The sequence below is a fragment of the Schistocerca americana genome, chromosome 7 (genome assembly GCF_021461395.2).
Source record: "Schistocerca americana isolate TAMUIC-IGC-003095 chromosome 7, iqSchAmer2.1, whole genome shotgun sequence".
In the NCBI taxonomy this organism is placed as follows: Eukaryota; Metazoa; Arthropoda; class Insecta; order Orthoptera; family Acrididae; genus Schistocerca; species Schistocerca americana.
The window spans coordinates 288,410,131-288,435,687 of NC_060125.1; the positions used below are offsets into that span (position 1 = coordinate 288,410,131).

At 38.6% G+C, this 25,557-nt stretch overlaps 1 protein-coding gene across 1 annotated transcript in view; it reads left to right on the plus strand.

Annotated features, from left to right (window-relative positions):
• Window positions 1–25,557, plus strand: part of LOC124623198 (furin-like protease 2) — a gene marked incomplete in the record, with an annotated part of 451,053 nt that overhangs the window by 406,152 nt on the left and 19,344 nt on the right. Inside the window, 10 exon segments of the mRNA XM_047149009.1 lie at window positions 2,246–2,376; window positions 2,850–2,995; window positions 3,230–3,394; window positions 3,601–3,718; window positions 6,416–6,738; window positions 7,035–7,265; window positions 7,618–7,822; window positions 11,692–11,879; window positions 14,856–15,012; window positions 21,590–21,861. Of these exon segments, the coding sequence (XP_047004965.1) occupies window positions 2,246–2,376; window positions 2,850–2,995; window positions 3,230–3,394; window positions 3,601–3,718; window positions 6,416–6,738; window positions 7,035–7,265; window positions 7,618–7,822; window positions 11,692–11,879; window positions 14,856–15,012; window positions 21,590–21,861 (1,936 nt within the window).

Here is a 25,557-nt window from a genome sequence, read left to right on the forward strand (position 1 = left end):
TCTCATTACTGGGTATTCTGCAATCAATCAAGATCACACTTAAGTCGCTCTTAAGTATATTCTTGCTGTCAAGACTAGAATTACGTTAATAATGAAAAGTTTTACAATGAAACATAACATGCATGCTCAAATATGCACCACTACTTTTAACCTGTTGTAAGCTATGTTCCTCCTTGATAGATAATCAGTAGTTTGTTAGTTCTTGTGAGAAGTCTTTTTGAGCTGAAAGCATCTATAGCTGGGTGTTCCCAGTCAACCACAATCAGTACCTCCACAGTACCAGCCCATCTCAAGAAGTCTCTTCCGTACAGCATTGCCACCTGTGGCTGCTGCATTTGTGGTGGAGAGCAGGTGGTCTTGAAATACACTTATAACCTTACCAGGACCTTTATTGACAAACAATATCTCACCCAGTTCATCCATAAACAAATCTCCTCTGCCATTAACTCCTCTGACAGTAATCAACCAGTATCACTCTGATCTTGAAATGCTCAACCACATCCTTCATCAGGGATTTGACTATCTTTGGTTGTGCTTTGAAATGGGGGATGATATACCAAAAATCCTACCCACATCACCTAAAGTAGTGTTGCGGCACCCACCCAAGCTACAGAATGTCTTACCTATTCCTACCCCAATTCTGCTCTGTCTTGTATCCCTTGTGGTTGACCCAGGTGCAACTCCTGTCTCATTCAACCACCCACCAGCTCCTACCGCAATCCAGTTGCAGGCATCTCCTACCCAACAAAAAGCAGGGCCACATGTGAAAGCAGCCACGTTATGTAGCAGCTATAATGTGCTAACTGTACAACATTTCCTGTGGGCATGACAAGTAACAGATTATCCATATGCGTGAATGGCCACTGTCAAGCTGCAGACATGAGTGTGCACTTGCTGAACATGCTGTGCACCACAATAGCTGCTTCACTAGCCATCCCATTTGGATACTATCTGCCAGCAATTGTTACTCAGAACTCAAGGTTACGAATTCTGTCTCATCATAACCCATACTCTTGCAATCCCCCTTGGCCTAAATCCATGCTAACTTATTTTCCACTGCCTCACCTTAATGTTTTCCTTCCATCTTCTGCCCACACAACTTCTTTCCCATCAAGATTGTTCTCTCTCTCTCTCTCTCTCTCTCTCTCTCTCTCTCTCTCTCTCTCTCTCTCTCTCTCTCTCTCTCTCTCTCCCCCTCCCCCTCTCTCCCCCACTCCATCTCCCTTCTTCCCCCCTCCTCTCCTCATCCCTTTTTTCACACACATATCCCCCATTTTCCCCTCCTCTCTCTCCTTTTTCCCCCTCCTCTCTCTCCCCCCCTTTTTCCCCCTCCTCTCTCTCCCCCCTTTTCCCCCCTCCTCTCTCTCCCCCCCTTTCCCCCCTCCTCTCTCTCCCCCCTTTTCCCCCCTCCTCTCTCCCCCCTTTTCCCCCTCCTCTCTCCCCCCTTTTCCCCCCTCCTCTCTCCCCCCCCTTTCCCCCCTCCTCTCTCTCCCCCCTTTTCCCCCCTCCTCTCTCTCTCCCCCCTTTTCCCCCTCCTCTCTCTCTCTCCCCCCTTTTCCCCCTCCTCTCTCTCTCTCCCCCCTTTTTCCCCCTCCTCTCTCCTTCCCCCTTTTTCCCCTCTTCTCTCCTTCCCCCTTTTACCCCCTCCTCTCTCCCCACTTTTCCCCCTCCTCTCTCCCCCCCTTTTTTCCCCTCCTCCCCCCCATCTGTTATCACCATCACCTTTTTCACATTTTATCCACTCCCCTTCTCCCTATTTCCATCTGTTATGTGCTCTACCCTCTGAACCTGTTCAGTCTTGTTGTGCAGCCATTGAGGCATCAGATGAAAGACCATTTCACACTACCCTGCTACTACTACTTCCTTGCCTCGTGCATCCTTCTTGACTCCCTCCCCATCTCCATCTACCCATGCAAGTGCTTTTGATAACTAATATTGACTATCAGTCTCACTGCTACTGCGAGTGTGTGCATGTTTTGTTGCCTCGGTGGTTTTGAGTGTGATGTATGTGCTCTCATTAGGCCAAGTACAAGAGCTCAAAAGCTGATATTATCTGTTTTCTATTACATGTTTCTGTGCACCACACGTCAGTCCTTTGTAGGCAATGGATGCCTTTCCGTTATTGTACATATTTTTCAATCCACGAATTTCCACCATTGTTATAAATTATCCATTGAGGTCGGCAGTAGTCCATAGTTGATCAAATACAGTATAATTTTATATTCTCAACTGATTTGGTTTTTAGGGACGGAAAGGAAAAGGCTCAATTTTCGTTTGGGCCTCTGGAAATGGAGGAAGACACACTGATTCCTGCAACTGTGATGGTTATACGAACTCAATATTCACTCTCTCCATCTCTAGCGCAACACAAGGAGGGTGAGTCCTGCTAACAGTGGACTGATTTTCATTATTGAATATTTCCTGAATAAAAAATAATTCTGATTATTCTCTCAGGCTGCTAGTCTTCAAAATTCACCATGAGTTACAGTTTGTATGAGACTGTATTGCATCACCATATTTCATATCAAAAACTTCATTGCATGTTTTTTTTACAAGCAGATAGAAGAAACTGTTAACAATTTTTTTGTTTGTAACAAATGTGTTGTTAATGTAAATTAATTTTAGATCTTTAACAAGATGCGAAATAATTGGGATAGAAAAATACGTGTTAATCAATCATGATTTGCAAGATCAAGCCCTACACTAGTTGAAGTGGACTGTTTACTCCTTAGCTCCACCTATGGAACACAAAGTTCTTTGCAATGCTCAATTTTGTATGTGTATTTTGTTCAAATGCTGTAAAAATAAAACCATGATTTTGTTCATTTTAGTGTATTTTGCATTTTTAGGTACAAGCCATGGTATTTAGAGGAGTGTTCTTCAACATTAGCCACTACCTACAGTTCTGGTACACCTGGTCATGACAAGAGTGTTGCAACTGTTGACATGGATGGTAAACTAAGGCCAGATCATATATGCACTGTGGAACACACAGGTGAATATATTATGTTAATTTTTATATTTTGAATGAAGATCAAAAGAAAGAGATGAATGGTGTTAATTTTTGAAGCTAATGAAAGGGTGTAGTTAAGACTGGCGTAGGGCTTGTAGTAATAATGAAGTATTAATTTCTGATGTAGCAAATACATTTAGTTTTCATGTGGTTTACAGGCAGGAATTGTATTTTTGGCTGTATGAAGGCACATGTATAATTAATTTATTTCCACAGGTACATCAGCCTCTGCACCACTGGCAGCTGGCATTGCAGCTTTAGCACTGGAGGCTAATCCTGACCTTACATGGAGAGACATGCAGTACCTTGTAGTGTTATCATCACGATCAGGGCCATTAGAAAAGGAATCGGGCTGGATAATTAATGGAGTGAAACGGAAAGGTTAGCACCACAAGGCTGCTTTTTATGGCAAACTTTACAGATTGATGAAATATGTACTTTATTTCTGATTAGAAAGAATGTATGGTAATTCTTTCATGTCATTAATTTCTTTTTTTGTAATTGATTCAATATTTGATGAATTGTTAACATGTGACATTTATTTTCTTTTTACCAACACAACTTCAATATCTCTCAATGTTTTCCAGTGAGTCACAAGTTTGGGTATGGGTTGATGGATGCAGCTGCCATGGTTAGCTTTGCAGAGCAGTGGACTAATGTTCCTCCACAGCACATCTGCAAATCACATGAGATAAATGAAGAGCGGTAAGTGCAAATTATCTGCTGTGATAAGACAGTGGCTTACCACTTATTTAGAGGACGATATGTGTTGTAAAACTAATTTTATAAGGCATTGGTCTTAATTTATAGCCTCATGATACATAGTTGTCACAATCTTGGTATTCTGTCCTCAATTTAGTATCACAGATATGAATCAAGAGAAATAACTGGAGTGTGCCATGAAAATGTATACCCTGGTATTATTTGTGTGGTCATTACACATAAGTTAAATGGGTCTGCTTGGTAAAATAAAAGGTATAGGGCCTACTAACAATATAGACTTGCCTGCATCCTGGTAATTATGATGCAGCTTGATAAGAAAAAGACCCTTTACTAGTAGAGTGACAAATATCGCTGTACGATAGCTTTCAATATTACAAGTATTTAAACTTCGTGGTGAACCATGACTTCATCATGAAGGAGATAGTGGGCTTACAGTAATTTGTTGTTGCTGTTGTTGTTGTTGTTGTTGTTGTGGTCTTCAGTCCTGAGACTGGTTGGATGCAGTTCTCCATGGTACTCTATCTTGTGCAAGCTGCTTCATCTCCCAGTACGTACTGTAGCCTACATCCTTTTGAATCTGCTTAGTGTATTCATCTCTTGGTCTCACTCTACGATTTTTGCCCTCCACGCTGCCCTCCAATGCTAAATTTGTGATCCCTTGATGCCTCAGAACATGTCCTACTAACCGGTCCCTTCTTTTTGTCAAGTTGTGCCACAAACTCCTCTTCTCCCCAATTCTATTCAATACTTCATTAGTTATGTGATCTACCCATCTAATCTTCAGCATTCTTCTGTAGCACCACATTTCGAAAGCTTCTATTCTCTTCTTGTCCAAACTATTTACTGTCGGCGTTTCACTTCCATACATGGCTACACTCCATACAAATACTTTCAGAAACGACTTCCTGACATTTAAATCTATACTCGATTTTAACAAATTTTTCTTCTGCAGAAACGCTTTCCTTGCCATTGCCAGTCTACATTTTATATCCTCTCTACTTCGACCATCATCAGTTATTTTACTCCCTAAATAGCAAAACTCCTTTACTACTTTAAGTGTCTCATTTCCTAACCTAATACCCTCAGCATCACCCGATTTAATTCGACTACATTCCATTATCCTCGTTTTGCTTTTGTTGCTGTTCATCTTATACCCTCCTTTCATGACACTGTGCGTTCCATTCAACTGCTCTTCCAAGTCCTTTGCTGTCTCTGACAGAATTACAATGTCATCAGCGAACCTCAAAGTTTTTATTTCTTCTCCATGGATTTTAATACCTACTACAATTTTTTTTTGTTTCCTGTACTGCTTGCTCAATATAGAGATTGAATAACATTGGGGAGTGGCTACAACCCTGTCTCACTCCATTCCCAACCACTGCTTTCCTTTCATGCCCCTCGACTCTTATAACAGCCATCTGGTTTCTGTACAAATTGTAAATAGCCTTTCGCTCCCTGTATTTTACCCCTGCCACCTTCAGAATTTGAAAGAGAGTATTCCAGTCAACATTGTCGATAGCTTTCTCTGAGTCTACAAATGCTATAAACGTAGGTTTGCCTTTTCTTAATCTAACTTCTAAGATAAGTAGGGTCACTATTGCTTCACGTGTTCCAATATTTCTGCGGAATCCAAATTGATCTTCCCCGAGGTCAGCTTCTACCAGTTTTTCCATTCATCTGTTAAGAATTTGCATAACTAATTAATTGAAAAAATTTTTTAATGAAAAAACTGCCTACAACTCAGTTTACATTATACAATTAGAACGTGATGACTAGTTTCAGTTGTGCACAACCATCATATTCAAATCATAAAAATGAGTTCATTATGCATTGAAAAATGTCATCGATTAGCAACAGGCATGCAATGACATGCAGCCAACAAGATGAGGACAGTATGCTGTTGAAAACATAATCTAGAGTGAGCCTGGTTGTAAACCACCACCATCTTGTGACATTATGCTTTAAAACTTGGCTCACTCTCAGTGATGCTTTTAACAGTACACTGTCCTAGTCTTGAGGCCCATAATATGAATGCATGCCACTGCATGACTGTTGCTACTCAACAGTGTTTTTTAGTGCCTATTCAACTTGAAACATCCTGGCAGATTAAAATTGTGTGCAGGACCGAAACTCAAACTTCGGCCCTTTGCCTCTTGTGGGTGAGTGCTCTACCCACTTATCTACCCAAGCATGACTCATGACCTGTCCTCACAGCTTTACTTCCCCAAGAGCCCCATCTCCCACCTTCCATACTTCACAGAAGCTCTCCTGCGAATCTGCTAGACTAGCACTCTTGAAGACAGGATATTTTGGAGATAAAGCTTATCCACAGCCTGTGGGATGTTCCCAATATGAAATTTTCACTCTGCAGTGGAATGTGTGCGCTGATATGAATCTTTCTGGCAGATTAAAACTGTGTGCTGGGCCAAGACTCAGACTCGGGACCTTTGTCTTTCACCAGCAAGTGGTCAGCTTGTTTTTATGATTTGAATGATATGAAGTTGGTCTTTATACACAACCAAAACGAGTCACAGTGTTTTAATTGTGTAATGTAAATTGGGAGTCTATGCACCAAAAATGTTTTATATTAGAAATTCGTATTTAATAAATTACTTAGTCTTGCTCAATGCTTTTGTTTTATCATACTAAAAACATGTCTGTTGCATTTTTATATTTTAGGCCGATTGATCCAGCACCAGGTTCAACCCTGCAAGTGCAAATGGACGTGGATGGTTGCAGTAAGACACTAAATGAGGTTCGTTTCCTGGAACATGTGCAGTGCAAAGTGTCTCTCCGTTTCTTCCCTCGTGGTAACCTGCGTATTCTTCTTACTTCACCAATGGGAACTACATCTACACTACTCTTTGAACGTCCAAGAGATGTTGTCAGTTCCAATTTTGATGACTGGCCATTCCTTAGTGTCCATTTCTGGGGGGAAAAGGCAGATGGCCGCTGGACTCTTGAAATTATTAATGGTGGAAATCGGCGAGTCAACCAACCAGGTACTTCCTTTTACATTCAGATCATTAAAGCTTCAAATTTGTCTTGCAATTTGATAGAAAAGGTTGTATATTGTTGCAGTCCTTTATGTGCTATACTCATTTCCTCTGTCACCTGCTTTAAAATTTGTTTCTAACATGTGTAAAAATGAATTTCCCAGCGGATCAGAATTGGGTGCCAGGTGTTTTGTGGCAGCATGTGAATGTTGAATTCTGATATGTGAAAGTGGCAGTAAATAATTATAAATTTTAAGTGCAGATATTGGCTAATACAGTTTACTATTTTTTGTTTGTTTCAGGCATCTTGAAGAAGTGGCAGTTGATTTTCTATGGTACAGCAACAAATCCCATCCGCTTACGACAAAGTTTACGACTGGGTAGTGCACCTGGTATTCCAGTTTCTCAGGCTACTGCGTCACAAAACTCCTACATCTTCCCAGACTCTCAACCAACCGGGTCTCCTGCTGATGACTACTTCAATGGCTTCAATCCAGGCTTTCAAAATTTTCCCAACATCTACAGTGTATCAGGTATTACATAGTACACTAATGGCCTTAAATATATTGAAGAATGCACTGGACTCTTAAAAGACTCTGAAACTGAAAGAAGAGTTTGGTCCATTCAGTGCTTTACATGCAGTACTTGAAGTTTCATTGTCAAAAAATGTAACATCCATTTATCCAGAAAGAACAAAATTAGTTGATAGGGAAACACAATTTTCAGTGTGTTGAGTTTCTTGCACTGAACTTAACCCATGAAATCCCAACCATACAAAACAAAAAGTGATAATTATCAAAGCTATGGACTTCTAAATAGGGAAGTTTGATTTCATGTTCTAGAACTATGTTTGAATAATAATATTTATTTTTATTATTATTTCAGGAAGCAACCCAGAAGCATCAGTAGCTCCACTTGAAGGTGATGAGATTCCAGATAATGCAGTGCAAGTAACATATGAAAAAGATAGTAGCAGCATTGCAGGTAGTTTGAAGGTGTTGCATACGTGTGATCCAGAGTGTGACTCACAAGGCTGTTACGGAAAGGGACCTACACAGTGCATTGCATGCAAACATTATAAACTGGACAAGTAAGTCCTTGTTTTCCCCTTCTTCCATTTATTTTTTTGCGCAATTTTTTATGTTTCTCATATAAGAAACTATCAATGTAACAAACTAGTTTGATCTTGCAAGCATGATAAGTCTATCGGGGATCTTGGTCATTATAAACTATACTATTTGAAGCGCTAAACTGAAAATAAAAAGCTTTTGTACAAATTGGAAATTGGGAGGGAGGGGCGGAGGCATGGAGAGGTGCAGAGAGGGAGAGGGTAACCTGCGAGATGCACAAGAAAGCCGTGGCAGGAGGGAAATATAAAGCTAAACATCCATCTAGCAAGGTGATACATTATACTCACAGTTAGGACTGAGTGAGATGGTGTAGTGATAATACAACTGACTTGCATTTATACCAAATAAATTAACAAATGGCGGAGCTGATCCTCCTTGGTACGCGAAACAGGTTAGAACCCTGTTGCAGAAACAATGAAACAAACATGCCAGATTTAAACAGTCGCAAAATCCCCAAGATTGGCAATCTTTTACAGAACTATGTTAGTGGCAAGAAACAATCAATGCCTTCTCTGCGTGATAGCAATGGAGATACTATCAAAGACAGTACTGCCAAAGCAGAGTTACTAAACACAGCCTTGCGAAATGCCTTCACAAAAGAACACAAAGTAAATATTCCAGAATTTGAATCAAGAATAGCTGCCAACATGAGTAATCTAGAAGTAAATATCCTCATAGTAGTGAAGCAACTTAAAATCAATTAATAAAAGCAAATCTTCTGGTCCAGGCTGTATACCAGTTAGGTTCCTTTCAGAGTATGCTGATGCATTAGCTCCATACTTAACAATCATATACTACCGTTCGCTCGACAAAAGATCCATACCCAAAGACTGGAAAGTTGCACAGGTCACACCAATATTCAACAAAGGTGGTAGGAGTAATCCACTAAATTACAGGTCCGTATCATTAATGTCGATATGCAACAGGATTTTGGAACATATATTGTGTTCAAACATTATGAATTACCTTGAAGAAAACGGTCTATTGACACACAGTCATCATGGATTTAGAAAACGTTAGTCCTGTGGAACGCAACCAGCTCTTTATTCTCATCAAGTGTGGAGTGCTATTGACAAGGGATTTCAGAATGATTCTGGATTTCTGGAAGGCTTTTGACACTGTACCACACAATTGTGTGCTTGTGGAATACCATCTCAGTTATGTGACTGGATTTGTGGTTTCCTGTCAGAGAGGTCACAGGTCATAGTAATTGATGGGATGTCACTGAGTAAAACAGAAGTGATTTCTGGCGTTCTCCAAGGTAGTGTTATAGGCCCTTTGCTGTTCCTTATCTATATAAATGATTTGGGAGACAATCTGAGCAGCTGTCTTGGGTTGTTAGCAGATGAAGCTGCCGTTATGCGACTAATAAAGTCGTCAGAAGATTAAAACAAATTGCAAAATGATTTAGAAAAGATACCTGAATGGGTCGAAAATTGGTAGTTGACTCTAAATAACGAAAAGTGTGAGGTCATCCACATGAGTGCTAAAAGGAACTCGTTGAACTTCGATTACATGATAAATCAGTCTAATCTAAAAGCTTGATACCTATGTATTACAATTACAAACAACTTAAATTGGACGCAACACATAGAAAATGTTGTGGGGAAGTCTAACCAAAGACTGTGTTTTATTGGCAGGACACTTAGAAAATGTAACAGATCTACTAAGGAGACAGTCTACACTGCGGTTGTGCGTCGTCCTTTAAATTCAGCTGCGTGGTGTGGTATCCTTACCAGATAGGACTGACGGAGTACGTAGAAAAAGTTCAAAGAAGGGCAGCACGTTTTGTATTATCGAAAAATATCGGAGAGAGTGTCACAGAAATGATACAGGATTTGGGCTGGACATCACTAAAAGAAAGGCACTTTTCATTGCGATGGAATCTTCTCACGGAATTCCAATCGCCAACTTTCTCCTCTGAATGCGAAAATATTTTGTTGACACTGACCTACATCGGGAGAAACAATCACCATGATAAAATAAGGGAAATCGGAGCTATATGAGATTGGAATAATAGAGAATTGTGAAGGTTGTTCGATGAACCCTCTGCCAGGTTCGATGAACCCTCTGCCAGGCACTTAAATGTGATTTGCATGTAGATGTAGAGGATGGCAGTTGAAGTGCCTTTTCAGCCATTCAGATTTAGGTTTACTGTGATTTTGCTAACTCACTTTCTGACTTGAGACAACTATAAGAATCTTAGGCATCTGCAGTCAGCAAGGAAACTGGATGGTGGTGGTCGGGGTGGCTTTAAACGTGGCAATAGGGGGCATTTGGTTGCTGCCCCAGCCCTCTCCTCCCCTGGAATCGAGATTACAAACTTTTTTTTCATTACAGAATTATCATACACTTCCAAAAATTATGAAAAACCATCAATTCTCTGGGGTGTTATAATATATTTGTGTCACCTATAAAATTTAGTTTTAGTGGCATAACATGTCTTACAACTGATCAACCAGTTTACATATAATTTTGCAATTTTTTAAGTCTGTCCCCCTTCACACAGGTAAATTTCTGTGTATGCCAATGGTCAGGGTTGTTCCTTTGAAAAGGATACAGACTATTTTATTCCGATCCTTCTCTACTGTGAGCTTGTGCTCCATCTCTAATGTCTTCATCACAAATGGCATGTTACACACTAATCTCCCTTTCCTTCAAATTTGGAAGAAGCATAGTTCCAATCATTAAAAAGTGTGTGTTAATGATTTAAATTTTCTGTCCTTCCCATAAATTACCTCAGGTGATTGGCAGGATCATTACTTTGCAAAGACCAATTCCTTTCACTGTTCCTCTTTTTCTCTCAGGCTAATCATCCTGACATACATTGTTGTTTATTTTTTCTGGTCTGTGACATGTAAATTCTAGTAGGATCAGACTGTAGTGGCGTTACAGAATGTTTTCCAGTTTGGTAACTGACAATTTGTTTAAAATTTGTTGACTGTCAATTTCAAAACATACGTTATAATAGAAGGAAACATTCCACGTGGGAAAAATTATATATAAAATCAAAGATGAGGTGACTTACCGAACGAAAGCGCTGGCAGGTCGATAGACACACAAACAAACACAAACATACACACAAAATTCAAGATTTCGCAACAAACTGTTGTCTCATCAGGAAAGAGGGAAGGAGAGGGGAAGACGAAAGGAAGTGGGTTTTAAGGGAGAGGGTAAGGAGTCATTCCAATCCCGGGAGCGGAAAGACTTACCTTAGGGGGAAAAAAGGACAGGTATACACTCGCACACACGCACATATGTCTGCTTGTGTCTGTATGTGTGTATATCCATCCACACATACAGACACAAGCAGACATATGTGTGTGTGTGTGCGAGTGTATACCTGTCCTTTTTTCCCCTTAAGGTAAGTCTTTCCACTCCCGGGATTGGAATGACTCCTTACCCTCTCCCTTAAAACCCACTTCCTTTCGTCTTCCCCTCTCCTTCCCTCTTTCCTGATGAGGCAACAGTTTGTTGCGAAAGCTTGAATTTTGTGTGTATCTTTGTGTTTGTTTGTGTGTCTATCGACCTGCCAGCACTTTCGTTCGGTAAGTCACCTCATCTTTGATTTTATATATAATCAAAACATACTTTGTTAGTGTCTGAATTGAATTTTTATGTATTTGAAGTGGCCTTTGTAGTTATTGCACCACTAACATTAAGTAACTCCTCTGAAAGGTGCAGATGTTCGATTTCATTTCCTCTGTGGAAATAGTGTGTGGGAATAAATGCATTATCTCACAATATAGTAGCATTTAATAACTTAAGATATTTAAAGTGCTTAGTGCCAAACACTGTTGTTCTGATTGCTCTGTATGATTTATTCCAGCACCTGTGTTAGTCGTTGCCCACCTCGCAGTTTTCCTAGTCAGGGTGGTATCTGTTGGCCATGTCATGAATCCTGTGAAACATGTGCCGGTGCTGGCCAAGACAGCTGCCTTACATGTGCACCTGCTCATTTAAGAGTCACTGACCTTGCAATTTGTCTACAGCAGTGCCCTGAGGGATATTATGAAAGTGAGTTTTTCGACAAATTAATATGAATAGAACGTTACTGTTTTTACATAATTGTAACCACCATTTTCAGTGAAATAATGGGTAAATATACATCATCCTATGTTTTTCTTCTTTCTTGTATCAAAGTTTTAGGTTGTAGTTAGGAGTACTGTACAGTCAGTGTTCCAAGGAAATTCAGGAAGTTGTGTCTTACCTGTATTATTTGAGAGAGAGAGAGAGAGAGAGAGAGAGAGAGAGAGAGAGAGAGAGAGAGAGAGAGAGAGAGAGATATCTTCAATGTACAGTTTATTTCTAAGGCAACATCACCAGTTGCATTGGTTGTTGTTGAGTCTCGGCATTTAAACAGCATGGAAGACTGTAAATCCAGTAAAGTCTTCATTGAAATCTACTCCATATTGAAGAATGCTTGTGCATGTTTGATGTGCTCCAAGCTGAATACATGAAGCATTAACTGTTAGGGTGAGGAAACTATGCAGAAGAAAATTTAGATTTGATGTTTGTTGACTTCCTAATTGTATCAAATAGATGTAGGTTAATGTTCTGGATTTTTTCATGTGGGACAAATGAAATTCATAGTCACTTTGAGAATTGCTGTTCAGTTTCCTCAGAAGTAAGGGAAACACTATACTCATAAGCAAATGAATTAAGACACAGCTGTGTAGGGGTGTGTTGCGTAGACCTGGTTTTGACTTAAGAGTTAGGTGAAGCATCATGGCATCGACTCCTACTGTACACCCAGAGCATTGAGTAGTCAACCTGTTCCATGGTAGTTCAATCACTCTCGCATTCGGGAGGACAACGGTTCAATCCCGCGTCTGGCCATCCTGATTTAGGTTTTCCGTGATTTCCCTAAATCGCTCCAGGCAAATGCCGGGATGGTTCCTTTGAAAGGGCACGGCCGACTTCCTTCCCCGTCCGTCCCTAAAAACCGATGAGACCGATGACCTAGCAGTTTGGTCTCTTCCCTCGAAACAGCCCCCAGTTCAATCACTACTCACAGTCAACTCATGGAGATTGCTTAGAGTTGTGTCCTGGGTGTACATTTATCATACAGTTGTGTCATAGGTTTGCTTGATTAGATTAAGGTCAAAGTATGGGAACATGATGAAAGTACCTCATGTCTGTGGAGCATTGGGGGGAGGAGAAATCTCTATCCCCATATTAAAATATGAGTCCACAAAGGATACATAACTAAGGTTAAAATAGCTTAAAATGTTAAAATAGTGCATTCCTGAGTATATGATGTGCAAGGGAATATTCTCTTCAGTCCTGGGTCTACCAGAAAGCCTCTCGCACAGAAAGACCTACAGGAAAGACTAAATATCCCGAATTAGAACTGAAACCACCATAAACAGGATAAAATTTATAAAAGGTATTAATGACCCAAAATCCCGAATGCCCCCTTACAAAACTTAACAGTCCTGGCTTAAGGGCACATCACATGTGGATCTGCAGGAAGACAGATTGACAGTCTTTCAAACACTGAAACTCCTCAGAAAAGGGGTTATATAGACTGTGCACCAGCAGGTATGTGAGGAAAACAATGTAACCCCCTGAGTAAAGTTTGTGGCCCTCTAGTGCCTCATCTGTGAGACCAGTATGGAGCACAACCCAAAGCTAAAATGCCGGCTGGAGTGGCCAAGTACTCATAATGTTAGTGAGTGGACTGCTCACGACACCTGATGGTCTAAGTGTAGATTAATGTACCCACCAACAACAGGTCTAAGAAACCACAAACTGTCATCCACCACTGAGGAAGCTAACCTCTCTCAATTACCAGCAAAGCACTAATAATGGATTACTGTGTCATTTTAAAAATTTTGCAGATGCGCCTGAATATGGGACTATGTCCTGAAAGCAGGTAGTGCTTTCCTTTTTAGAAATAATTACCATTGAAAGTGAATAACAATTATGGATGTCCCATGAACAGAAATGTGTGCCTTACATTTCTGATACACATAGTTAATGTTAATACTGTAATTACAGTTCATGTTAAGACCTTAATTAACTATCACTGTTAATGACATGTATTGAATTCAAGAAAAATAGAATGTGATGTGATGATAAACAGATAATTCTTTCATGGATCTTTCGTGTGGGTGGGAATAGACAAATGTTGAATGCAAGGTTACACCAGCGTAAGCTGACACAAATAAGTCAATGTAGTCATGCCAAAACTTGAAAATTACCATTAACTGTGACAGAAAATATTTAAACAAAGCTGTGCATTTTGAACAACTCTTTAGAATCGAAAATGGCCACTGGAAAGATCTGTGCAGGCAAGAGAACTGCTTCCAAAAATTAAAATTGAGAATATAGTGTTTGTTGGAGCAGTTTCATTGAACACACAGAATGTATGTCAGAAAAGTAAGAAATATGGTATGACTACAGAATATTTTAAATATATATTAAAAATTTTGCTTTCATATTCGTGAATTTTTCATGATCTCTGTACTAGAAATCTCTTTCCTTCTGCAAGAGACTGCCAAAGCTCATTCTGCAGCTATGAATTACCTGTGCTATCCCTGGATGACATAATATGTATGTCAAAATGTATTTACAGCAACTAATCTTCTGACCTAGAATTACACAACAGACCTAACTGTTACTCCATGCAGAAGTTTGAAACATGTTGTAAATGAGGCATTATCTCAGACTGTTCGCATATTGTGTAAATAACTTGTAAAAATAGAAGTGGTTTGGGTTTTTATGCAACACTGTGTTAGTTTGTGGAAGACATACTATGTTTGAAAGTAGCATCTGTGTTTTCATGTCACTTACTTTACATCAACTGTGCATCAGTGCTAATTAGGCTGTACAAACAGAACAAATTATCAGTTCACATTCACTGCTTTTTTATGTTGTGACATCTGTATGTGGAAGTTTAGTGTAAAAAATTTCACTGAAAAATGAGAAATATGACTGGACATTATTTTTAATGGAATTTGATGTACAGAAGTCTCATTTCAATTTTAGATGCTGAACAAAACACATGTGTACCATGTGAACCAAATTGTGGTAGTTGTCAGGATCGGCCAGATCATTGCACAAGTTGTGACCACCACCTGGTGCTATACAAAAACAAATGCTATGCTGCCTGTCCTATTTATACATATGAAATGGAAGATTACACGTAAGTACTGATCTGTAGCCTGTTTAAGATGACCACTGTGAATGTTTCCAGAACTTAAGAGCACTTCAGTTATGTACTTATCAATGATTAAATAGCCTTACTTTAAAAGTAGTTTTGGCACTAACTTGTGTTACGATGGGAATGCTGTGATACTGATATTGTTTTATTATGTTCATAAAAAACTTCTATTAATTTTTGTTTCTATTAGTTAGCTACATGTTCACAATAAGGAAAGCTTCCACTTTGCTGGATAATATTTCTATAGTGAACTATTTGGTAGTGTTCACTGAGCTACTTCCATAAAAAATGAAAAAAGCTGAAAGTAATCAAGAAACTGTTTTGTATGTTTGTGTGGCAGGTGGTAGCCATAAGCAAGGCACTTCTCAAACATACATTTTGTTGTCTTCACAAATGGCTTACTTTTGATTATAAAGGAATTATTTGTGTCATCTTAAAACAGCTCTGATTTGTCATTGTGACTAATGCTCACGTCCAGATATCAAATGTTGCATTGACCATTTTTTGTTTTGTTTGGTTTTTACTGTCTCACACTGTGCAGTGGTAGGCACATAAATTGCTGTAGTTGACAAGTTAACACTTTCTTGTTCACAATAGTCGTAGTTGAAACCTGACTGGGCCTACTTTGTAATTAGGGAAATGCCTAATGTTCCCAAGATGAGAAGATCACTAAGGCTGAAGTGTGAGTAATTTAGGCTGCTGTCTCCTTGTGGTACATGGCAGTATTTCTGGACCTGGAATATTATATTGCAGTTGAATTTAAGTCCCTTGTATTTAGAACTGTCACATTTAGGCAGTTATTGTTGTCATGAAGCTAAATACAGCTTCCTCTTTGTCTAAAACACAAGATAGCCTTTAATGGGCTTACTAGACATAGGGATGCTCATACAAAAACCTGTTATTCTTTCACAGTAATTTTACAGATATTAAATGTCCTGACTAGTATTGTATCATTGGCTTAATTAAAAAATTTGGTGTTGAGTTTGCTGGTCTTGCTGCTTGTACAGTAAAAGCAGCTGAAGCTATCTTGTCTCCTTCGAAAAGTCTGTTTTTATCTGGATTCTTCAGTGGTTTGGCATTAGGCAGAGGTTTAACTGATGATTGGCGTATTACGTTATTGAGTATAAGTTTTTTGTTAGTGTTTCTTCTGGATCGTGCCATAAGCTGCCATCACACCAGTATTAACAATTGCTGTGAGTTAATAATTGCTTACTGAGACATTGAGACATTAATGTACAAACTTTATTTATAGGCTTGAAGAAAAAGGATATTTCAGTTAAATGAAATTTACAGTCACATTAAGTGTACTTCCCACACTAATTACAGCTGTGAGTAGGTGGCGTAACCATCTGTCACTCATTAATGTTCATCCAGTCTCATTTTCGTGATCGCAGACAATTGGAATGAACAGTTCCTTCAAAATAACATTTCGGCTAATTCCTATAATACTACCTTCAACATAGGCCTTAATATGTTTGCAAAAATGTCTCCATAACCTGTAACAGATATAAATACAGAACAGTAATTGTGGTAAGAAAGTGAAAAAGAAGGCACACAATTTTAGGGAGCAAATATAATTCTTAATTGGAGTATAGAGAAGTGTGAAAACTATCGGCAATCAGCTTAGCAGCCCATGCATGCAGGTTGCTGACAGGGATAATATACAGAGGAATAGAAAAGAAAACTGAGGATGTGTCGGAAGGCAATCAGTTTTGCTTTAGGAAAGGTAAAGGCAAGAGAGAGGCAGGTGGATGAAATTGTGCTTCAGGATGGAAACAAAGCTGAAGATAAATGAAGAAATACTCATAGAGTTTGTCAACCTAGATAAAGCTGTCTATGACATAAAATGGTGCAAGATGTTCAAAATTCTGCGGAAAGGAGGAGGTAGCTGTAGTGGATGTCAGGTAATGTACAATATGTGCAAGAATCAAGAGGGAACAATGATATCAGAAAGCCAAGAACGAAGTGCTGAGATTAAAAATGGTGAGAGATGGGGATGTGTTTCACTTCTACTTTTCAGTCTGTAAATAAGAAGCAATGATGCAATAAAAATAAAGGTTCAAAGTGCTGTTGAATGGGATAAACAATCTAATGAGTACAGAATATGAATTGAGAATAAACAAGAAATAAAGACTAAAGTAATGAGAAATAGCGGAAATGAGAATAGCATGAAGCCTAACACAAAATTAGGTAACCACGAAGTAGATGAAGTTAAGGAATTCTGCTACCTTGGACAAAGCAAAGAGAGCATGAAAACAGTATAACATAGGCAAAGAGAGCATTCCGGGCCAAGAGAAGTTAAATGTTATCAAACATAGGCCTCGGTTTGAGGAAGAAATGTCTGAGAAAGTACTTGGTTTGGAGCACAGCATTATATGTAGTGAATCACGGGCAGTGGGAAAACTGGAACAGGGGAGAATGAAAGTGTCTGGGATGTGGTGCTACAGAAGAATGTTGAAAATTAGGTGGATGGATAAGATAAGGAGTGAGAAAGTTCTTCGCAGAATCAGTGGAGAACAGAACATAAGGAAAACAATGAAAAGGAGGTGGTGCAGGATGGTAGATCATATGTTAAAACATCAGGGAATAATCCCCATAGTACTAGAGGGAACTGAAGAGTGTAAAATCTGTAGTGGAAGACACAGAATGGAATACATCTAACCAATAACTGAGGACATAGGCTAAAAGTGCAAAAGGTATGTGCTTCATTGGTGACTGCAGTTTGGGCTGTTAGCTACAGTGGAGACTAAGTAAAATATTGTATTAAAAGGGGTTTTCCCTAAGCCCATCATCTTATTTTTCATGTCCTGAATATATTAATATTTAATATTTAATGTTTTCACACCTGCACTATGCAGTGCTCATTGTGGCACATAGTGGTGTTGAGCAGATTTTGAAACTTGAACATTTTATGTGCATGTAAGTATATTAATACTGTAAAGACACACATGTCTGCACATAAGCAGCATTAAGACTTCATTCACTGGTTAACTTTCGTAGCATTATCATCATCTAGTCAAACATAATTGAGCCATATTGATGAGTTGTTGTCATCTTCTATCATCAATTTTTCAACATTATAAGAATCATACACTCATCATAGTTGACTAGTATGACATAGTTTTCACCAGATTATCATAATACAATTGAAACTAGTTGTAGAGTGAAATAAAGTCGTACATTAACTTCCAAGTGGTCAAGTCTTCCTTTTTCAAATACTTACAAGCTGAGGAGCACCACCTGCACACAATATGCCAATATTAATATCAGTTAATGTTGCAGAAGTAGTTCATAAATGAGTTATAAGTAAAGTAACAATGTACCAAATAGCAGAGGCATTGAGCTGTTGACGGGCACATAAACAAGATTGAAAACTTTGCTAGCTTTTGGGTGAATACTTTTTTAAGATGTAGGATTCTTCATAAAGTTAGCGGAATTTTCAGTCTTGTTTATTTGCCTGTCAAAGACTCAATGCCTCTACTATTTGGAGGTTTGTTACCTCTACTCCTAAATTATTTATATTCTGTGAGAACTTTCCATAGTATATTTATGAAACAAGTTCCATGTGCGTTATGCTGATCAGGCTTGCTATATTTGACTCTCTTCAGGTTGATGCTGCAAGTATTGTTCAAATGGGTCTGAGCACTATGGGACTTAACATCTGTGGTCATCAGTGCCCTAGAACTTAGAACTACTTAAACCTAACTAACCTAAGGACATCACACACATCCATGCCTGAGGCAGGATTCGAACCTGCGACCGTAGCAGTCGCGCGGGCAAGCGTTGTGGGCTACTTAATATATTCCACTACAACAAAACCAACTTAACTTCTCTATTATTTAGTTGGCTGCCTTGATCTGGTATGCTCTTGAGAATCATCTACAGGACAATAATGATGTACAAGAAGTTAGAACAGATGAATCTTCATGGCTCTCTTTGATGAGATTTCCACCAGACTTTATCATTTTTTTATTTGCTAACATAAGTATTGATGAACTCCAAAATACACTTCAGCACAAAACATGGTAAAATAATTTTATACTGTAGAAATGATACCATGTAACACCTTAAGCTGCTGCTGAAAGTATTCTTCAATTTGCTACTGGTTTCAGTCAAAGACCATTACCCACCACCTGTTACACAGGCATCATGGATACTGGAAAATTTCAAGTGGAAAAGGGCATTTTGAAATTGTGGTGAAAATACGAACAATTTTTGCAGTTTTAGTTTAATATTAATGTTGGTATATTTTGTGTTGGTAGTGGTCTTCATCTTCAAGGATTTAAAAAAGGAAGACTTGACCACCTGGAAGTTGCTACACAACTTAATTTCATTCAGCAACTATTTCAGTAGTGAAACTTCCTGGCAGATTAAAACTGTGTGCCCGACCGAGACTCGAACTTGGGACGTTTGCCTTTCGCTGGCAAGTGCTCTACCATCTGAGCTACCGAAGCACGACTCACGCCCGGTACTCACAGCTTTACTTCTGCCAGTATCTCGTCTCCTACCTTCTAAACTTTACAGAAGCTCTGGAAACATCCCCCAGGCTGTGGCTAAGCCATGTCTCCGCTATATCCGTTCTTTCAGGAGTGCTAGTTCTGCTAGGTTCGCAGGAGAGCTTCTGTAAAGTTTGGAAGGTAGGAGACGAGATACTGGCAGAAGTAAAGCTATGAGTACCGGGCGTGAGTCGTGCTTCGGTAGCTCAGATGGTAGAGCACTTGCCCGCGAAAGGCAAAGGTCCTGAGTTCGAGTCTCGGTCGGACACACAGTTTTAATCTGCCAGGAAGTTTCATATCAGCACACACTCCGCTGTAGAGTGAAAATCTCATTCTGGAAATATTTCAGTAGTATTATGATAATCTGGTAAAAATAATTAAGACTACCTGGTTAACTACAGTCAGCAAACAATACAAAATAAAAAGTATCAGATAAGTAGGAGAAAAATAGAATTAATAAAAGAAGAGCTAAAACCAGAAATGAAAATATGTGGTCTTACAATGTGCCACTCGAATAGCCAACAAGATTAGATAAATATTTTATGAAACAGGAGTAAAATATTTTCGTGACTGAAAATACAATTCGGTCCAATTCAGAGCATAAATCTGAATCAATATCCCACTACCATCATTCAGGCTGCAGTGCAGTTGTTGCAGTATGTATTATATTGGACAAACCATCATAAAAATACGTACACAACACAAACAACATTTTAAAATCAATGAAAGCAATCTGTTGATGTTTACTGCACATTTAAGAGATGAAATACACAAAGCAGATAAAATTGATATTAGTGTTGTTATTTTACGAAACACAGGGAAAGGTGAAATACATGGACCTTCTGTAATAGCTTGAAATTTTTTTTTCATCATCATACTAAAGAATCAAATTCCATTTTGAGCAGATGAATTAAACTGAAAACAATATCACAAATTTCTGAGATATGTTGTTACTAAGGTACTTCTACAATTAGGGCCAGTTGATTAGAATTAAGTCTGCAGAATTTTTGAGTTCTTGATATTTTATACTAAATAATGTTGATGATTCTTTGATGTTACACAGGATGTACATAAAGTCTGGGAACACTTTCAATTATTTACTTTCAGTTATTTGCTTTGCTTTCAGTTATTTGCTTTGCTTTCAGTTACTTATTGCACAAGAACCAAACATTCTACACATATCATACATATGTCATTTCGAACAGAAACCCTGAAAGTTTTTTTTTTTTTTTTTTTTTTTATACCGCCACAGTGTAGTCAATAGTCAGCGCTAGTTGCAAAAATGGAGGGTTTAGGTGCAGAGCGAACTGTTTCATAAAATTGTCTCCCTTATCACCAGATCTCACTCTATGTGATTTTTTTTCTGTGGGGGACACATCAAAGATCTGGTACGTGTACCGCCTCTACCACATGATGTAACAGAGCTCCGGGAGAGGATAAGGGAAGCGACTGCCACAATTGACGATGCCATGCTGGGACGGGTATGGGAAGAATTCGATTACCGTATTGACGTCTGCTGGGTCACTTGTGGTTACAACTTGGGCTGTTAACAAGAAATTGTTGTATTGTTCGGCAGTTCTGAAATAATCTTTTCACCTGAAACTTTCCATATCCACTACATGTGTACAACAGGTGCTCGTTGCACATTCAAGAGCACTTTTAGCAGCAGTTTGTGGGTTCGTGATACCATTTCTACAATTTGTCAGGGCTGAGAAAAACAATCAAAAAAAAATATTTTACAATTTTATACATTTGAAATATAGGAGAAATCAGTTTATTGATCATTTAGAAATAAAACCATGCCATGAGAAATAGTTTCCTCTTTGATACACAACACAGCTGTGTCAGATGAACATAAATGGAGCAACTGGTAGTAATTTTGCAAGGCGCTATTCCATGCTTTCGGTGTATACTTGTATGTCTATTGTCACTGAAATACCTTAAGATTGCGAATCTTGATACAGTTAGACTAGCTCATTTGTATTTCACATTCATTTCCAGAGAAATAAAGAATTTTCTTAACCAGGAGATCAAATATGTATATTTCACACATTTGTTAACAGATGTGCACCATGTCATGCATCATGTGAAACATGTAATGGGTCGAGTGAAACACAGTGCTTGACCTGCCAACCTGGCAGATTTGAGCTGGCTGGAACATGCCTAGCCAGTTGTCCTGATGGATACTATGCTGACAAGAAACGACGTGAATGTGTTCGCTGTGCATTTGGCTGTGCCAGCTGCAGTGGTAATGTTTGCTTGGCGTGCAAGGAAGGCTGGACACTCAACCGCAAAGGCAGATGTGTTCCTGAAGGAAACGTTCATTGCACTAGATGTAAGTATCAATGAACGCAGCACTGTGTGTAACTGTTTTACATTCTTCTAGATTCTTTTTTTCTTCTTGCCCTCACAGTAGGTGATTATCTCTCATCTTGGGGTCTGAGTGTACTTTTTTTTAACCTTCCCCAACTTCTCCCTCTCTCCTTCCCAATGAAAGAAGTAATAGTTCTGAAGGCTAGGGTACTGCCATGTAGTTTCATGTGTTTCAGTGAGCAGTACTAAGTATTTTGTCTCCTGTAAGTATGTACTTGTTCTCAAAATAACAGTTACTGTCAATAGGCACACACAAAAGTACATGACAATCTCTTGGTATTCATAACTATTGTTTCCTTTCTTGGGAAGGAGAGAGGTCTTATGTGGAAGCGGGTTAAAAAGGAAGAGCAGGTCACTCAAACCTCAGGATCAGAGGAGACCCACCTCTATATTTCTTTCCATACTTTCACTTTATGTATGAAATGTGTCCTTTAATCATAGGCTATAAGCTATAGTATGTATTCTCGCATATTTTAAAAGCGCCCCTCCTCATTCTTTTGGCTAGTTATCACACTTTGATTAAACTGTATGTCTAAGTGGTCACCGATATTTTCCTTAGGTTCTATGATCATTTGTTTCACCAAAGATTCTTAGTTGGGGCCCCCAGTTGCTAATTTCATAATCCAGAGCCACCTGTACAAGTAAAACTTGTTCACTAAACACGGACACTTACATTAATTCATCTCCCTTTATACAGTGGATATTTACTGCATATGGTTTTTCTGATTTAAGTTTTTATAAAGACTTTCATGTTCATATTTGTGGTTTATAGAATCTCTAGCACGTACTTCCTCGATAAATTTTTTGCATCAGTGTTGTTTGATTTTAAACTGCCAGTGCAGGTGCCACTATATTTAGAGGGAATTGAAGAGATTTGCATGTGCTATTGTGAAAACTAAAGCAAATCTGGCTTGATATTGAAGCATATATTTCATTATTTAGAACAATAAACAAAGTTGATACTAAGCACAGTGCATCCCATTCTGAAAGCTATTCACAAATGTGAAATGAACAGGTTTCCAATCATGACAGTTACAAGAAAGTTCATCTTGTGTAGCGGTATCAGAAAGTTGCTGCAAGTGGTTGTGTCCTAAGGGGCAACTGTAGCAATGTTCCTAAGGCACCAACTGTATATTGTGTAGATGCTGCTTAGTCTACGTATATGAATAATGTGCTAACTGCCCCCCCCCCCCCCCCTCCCCCGTTTTCCCCGGACCTCCCCCCTGAATGCAAGATGTTCTGTCCAGGAAAGGTAATATGAAAGGAGAACTTTGGGCAGTACATTCATCGTACTTCCAAAACATAACAAGTGTGTTAAACATCACAATTATTGCTATTATTACATCTAATTCCACATAGAAGATGCATAAGGATTGTTATCATTTTCTGTTAGGATGAAAATAACTGCAAAGGACTCTTGCATTTCTGTTATACCACAATAAATATTGGTAAGCGATATCATCATCATCATCATGGTACTCATCTTACTTTCCAAAACTGCTTCAATTACATGTTGGTTACTGGAAGCTAATCAAAGCAAAGAAACTGTACCAGGGATCTTTTTCAGATGAAGTTAAAAGTCTACAAAAAGGAGTGTTCATGTGGTATGGAACAATGATATATTTTTAGCAGTAGGTAGGAAATATTTATAGATTTAAGTAAAAATAGTGTCTAAATGGAGATCATTTGTAGAACATTAAATGGCAATGATAGAACAAAGAAAAGTCATCAGTTTGCTGTCATGTTTTTGTTTTTGAATGATTGCTTATCCATAATTTTAACAAATTGTTTCCATCATTTAAGTGCGTACTTTATTATTCTGGAACTGGCCATAAACAGTAAAATCTTGTTAGAACAACAACTCTTGTGGTTTTCTTCATTTTGTGAAAATGTTAATGATAGAATGAAGTGCATAATCAAAACCTTCTGTTGTCTGCCAGTCTCATGTTTAGATGTAATTAAAGACGTCAGAATTGGTTATTGTGAGTCAGATGTAGCAAAGGTGATCACTGTTGAATAAAGGATTACAAAGGCAGTAAAGTCTAATTAATTCATAAGGTAGACAAGTATATACCGTATTTGTTGGTATAAAAGACGCACCCCAATTTTTAAGACTTTCTTTTATGGTAATACATCTACTGCAAAACAATTTTAACACATGTGCACGCGCCCCCCCCCCCCCCCCCCCCCACACACACACACACACATCAGATATCTAGGCAATATATGTAGGAAAATGTGCCCATCTTTTAACTTTTGTCCCCAAATTAACAAAATTCATCATCACTGCTGAAGAAAGAAATACTTGAAGACACCATGTCAGAATCTGAATCCTCATACAGTAAATTATCCTGTGTACCTTCCAATGCATTACTGATTATACACTTCTTAAACAATTTAATAACTGTTTCAGTTTTTATACAGTCCCATGAAGCTTTGAACCACTCACAAACTTGAGAAATGCTGGGTCTCTTCCTTCTTCCTGACAGTGTAGTTTCAAAACCTGTAGATTGAATCTGTCTGTTCCACTCTTCCTTCATAAGTCCCTTAACACTCTGCTATCTGGTGACAACACAGTGGTGTCATGCGCGAAATAGCTGTCAACAGCCGGCGACACCACAGTGGTGTTGTGAGCATAGTATCACGCAGTGGCCAGCGACAGCACTTCAGTATCTTTTGCATTCCGTTTTTGTTTTGTTTAGGTAACAATAAGTTACACACGTCAACAAATTTTTTTGTTTTTATAAGTACTTGTACCCTTTCATCATGGCAGACAAGAGAGACAATAGGATTATTTAAGATGAATGCGTGGACATCTTGTCTGACATTCTGGACGACTTGGCCAATTGGAAAGAAGACATTTGATAACAAAAAAATGAACGTGAAGCAGAATCGTCAGAAGATAGTGAAATATGTCCAAGAAGGATTCAGTGAACTCTACGGTTACCAACTGATTCAGCTGAATCGGGTGAAGAAGACAGTGCACAGTGGTCAGACTTTGATTTACCGAGGACCAATAATAAATTTGAAGAACCTCCGGGTCCAAACATATTTCCCAAAGATACACAGAGCATCGAGGATATCGTATAATTATAAAAGGGGAATGATCTATTTGAATATATTAGTAATGAAACCAACAAGTACTTCAGTCAAAATTGGAATAGAAGGAAACTGGATTTTAAAAAATGCTAAATTTGTCGACATTACGGGACCTGAACTTAGAAAATGGTTTGGTCTTGGTATCCTTATGGGAACTGTAAAAAGAGCAAGGATCGGTGGTTATTGGTCAACAAATTCATTGATAGACACACCGATATTTCGCAAAACGATGTCCCACAACCGACTCAGACAAATATTATCATTTTTACATTTTTTTTCCAAAATGTTTAAAGAAATGTTTAATCTATGTTAATTCATCTCAGTTGATGAAGGAATGACACCATGGCATGGCCGGTTAAATTTTAAAGTTTACAATCTGTCGAAAATTATGAAATACAGCATGCTCATTCAGATGCTGTGTGATTAGAGTACGGGATACGTTTCCTCATTCAAGATATATTCCGGCACTGGGCAGCCTTCAGCAAAAAAAGTGATGGAACTATTGACAACTTATGATGGAAAGTGGCATTACCTCTGCATGGATAGTTATTATAACAGT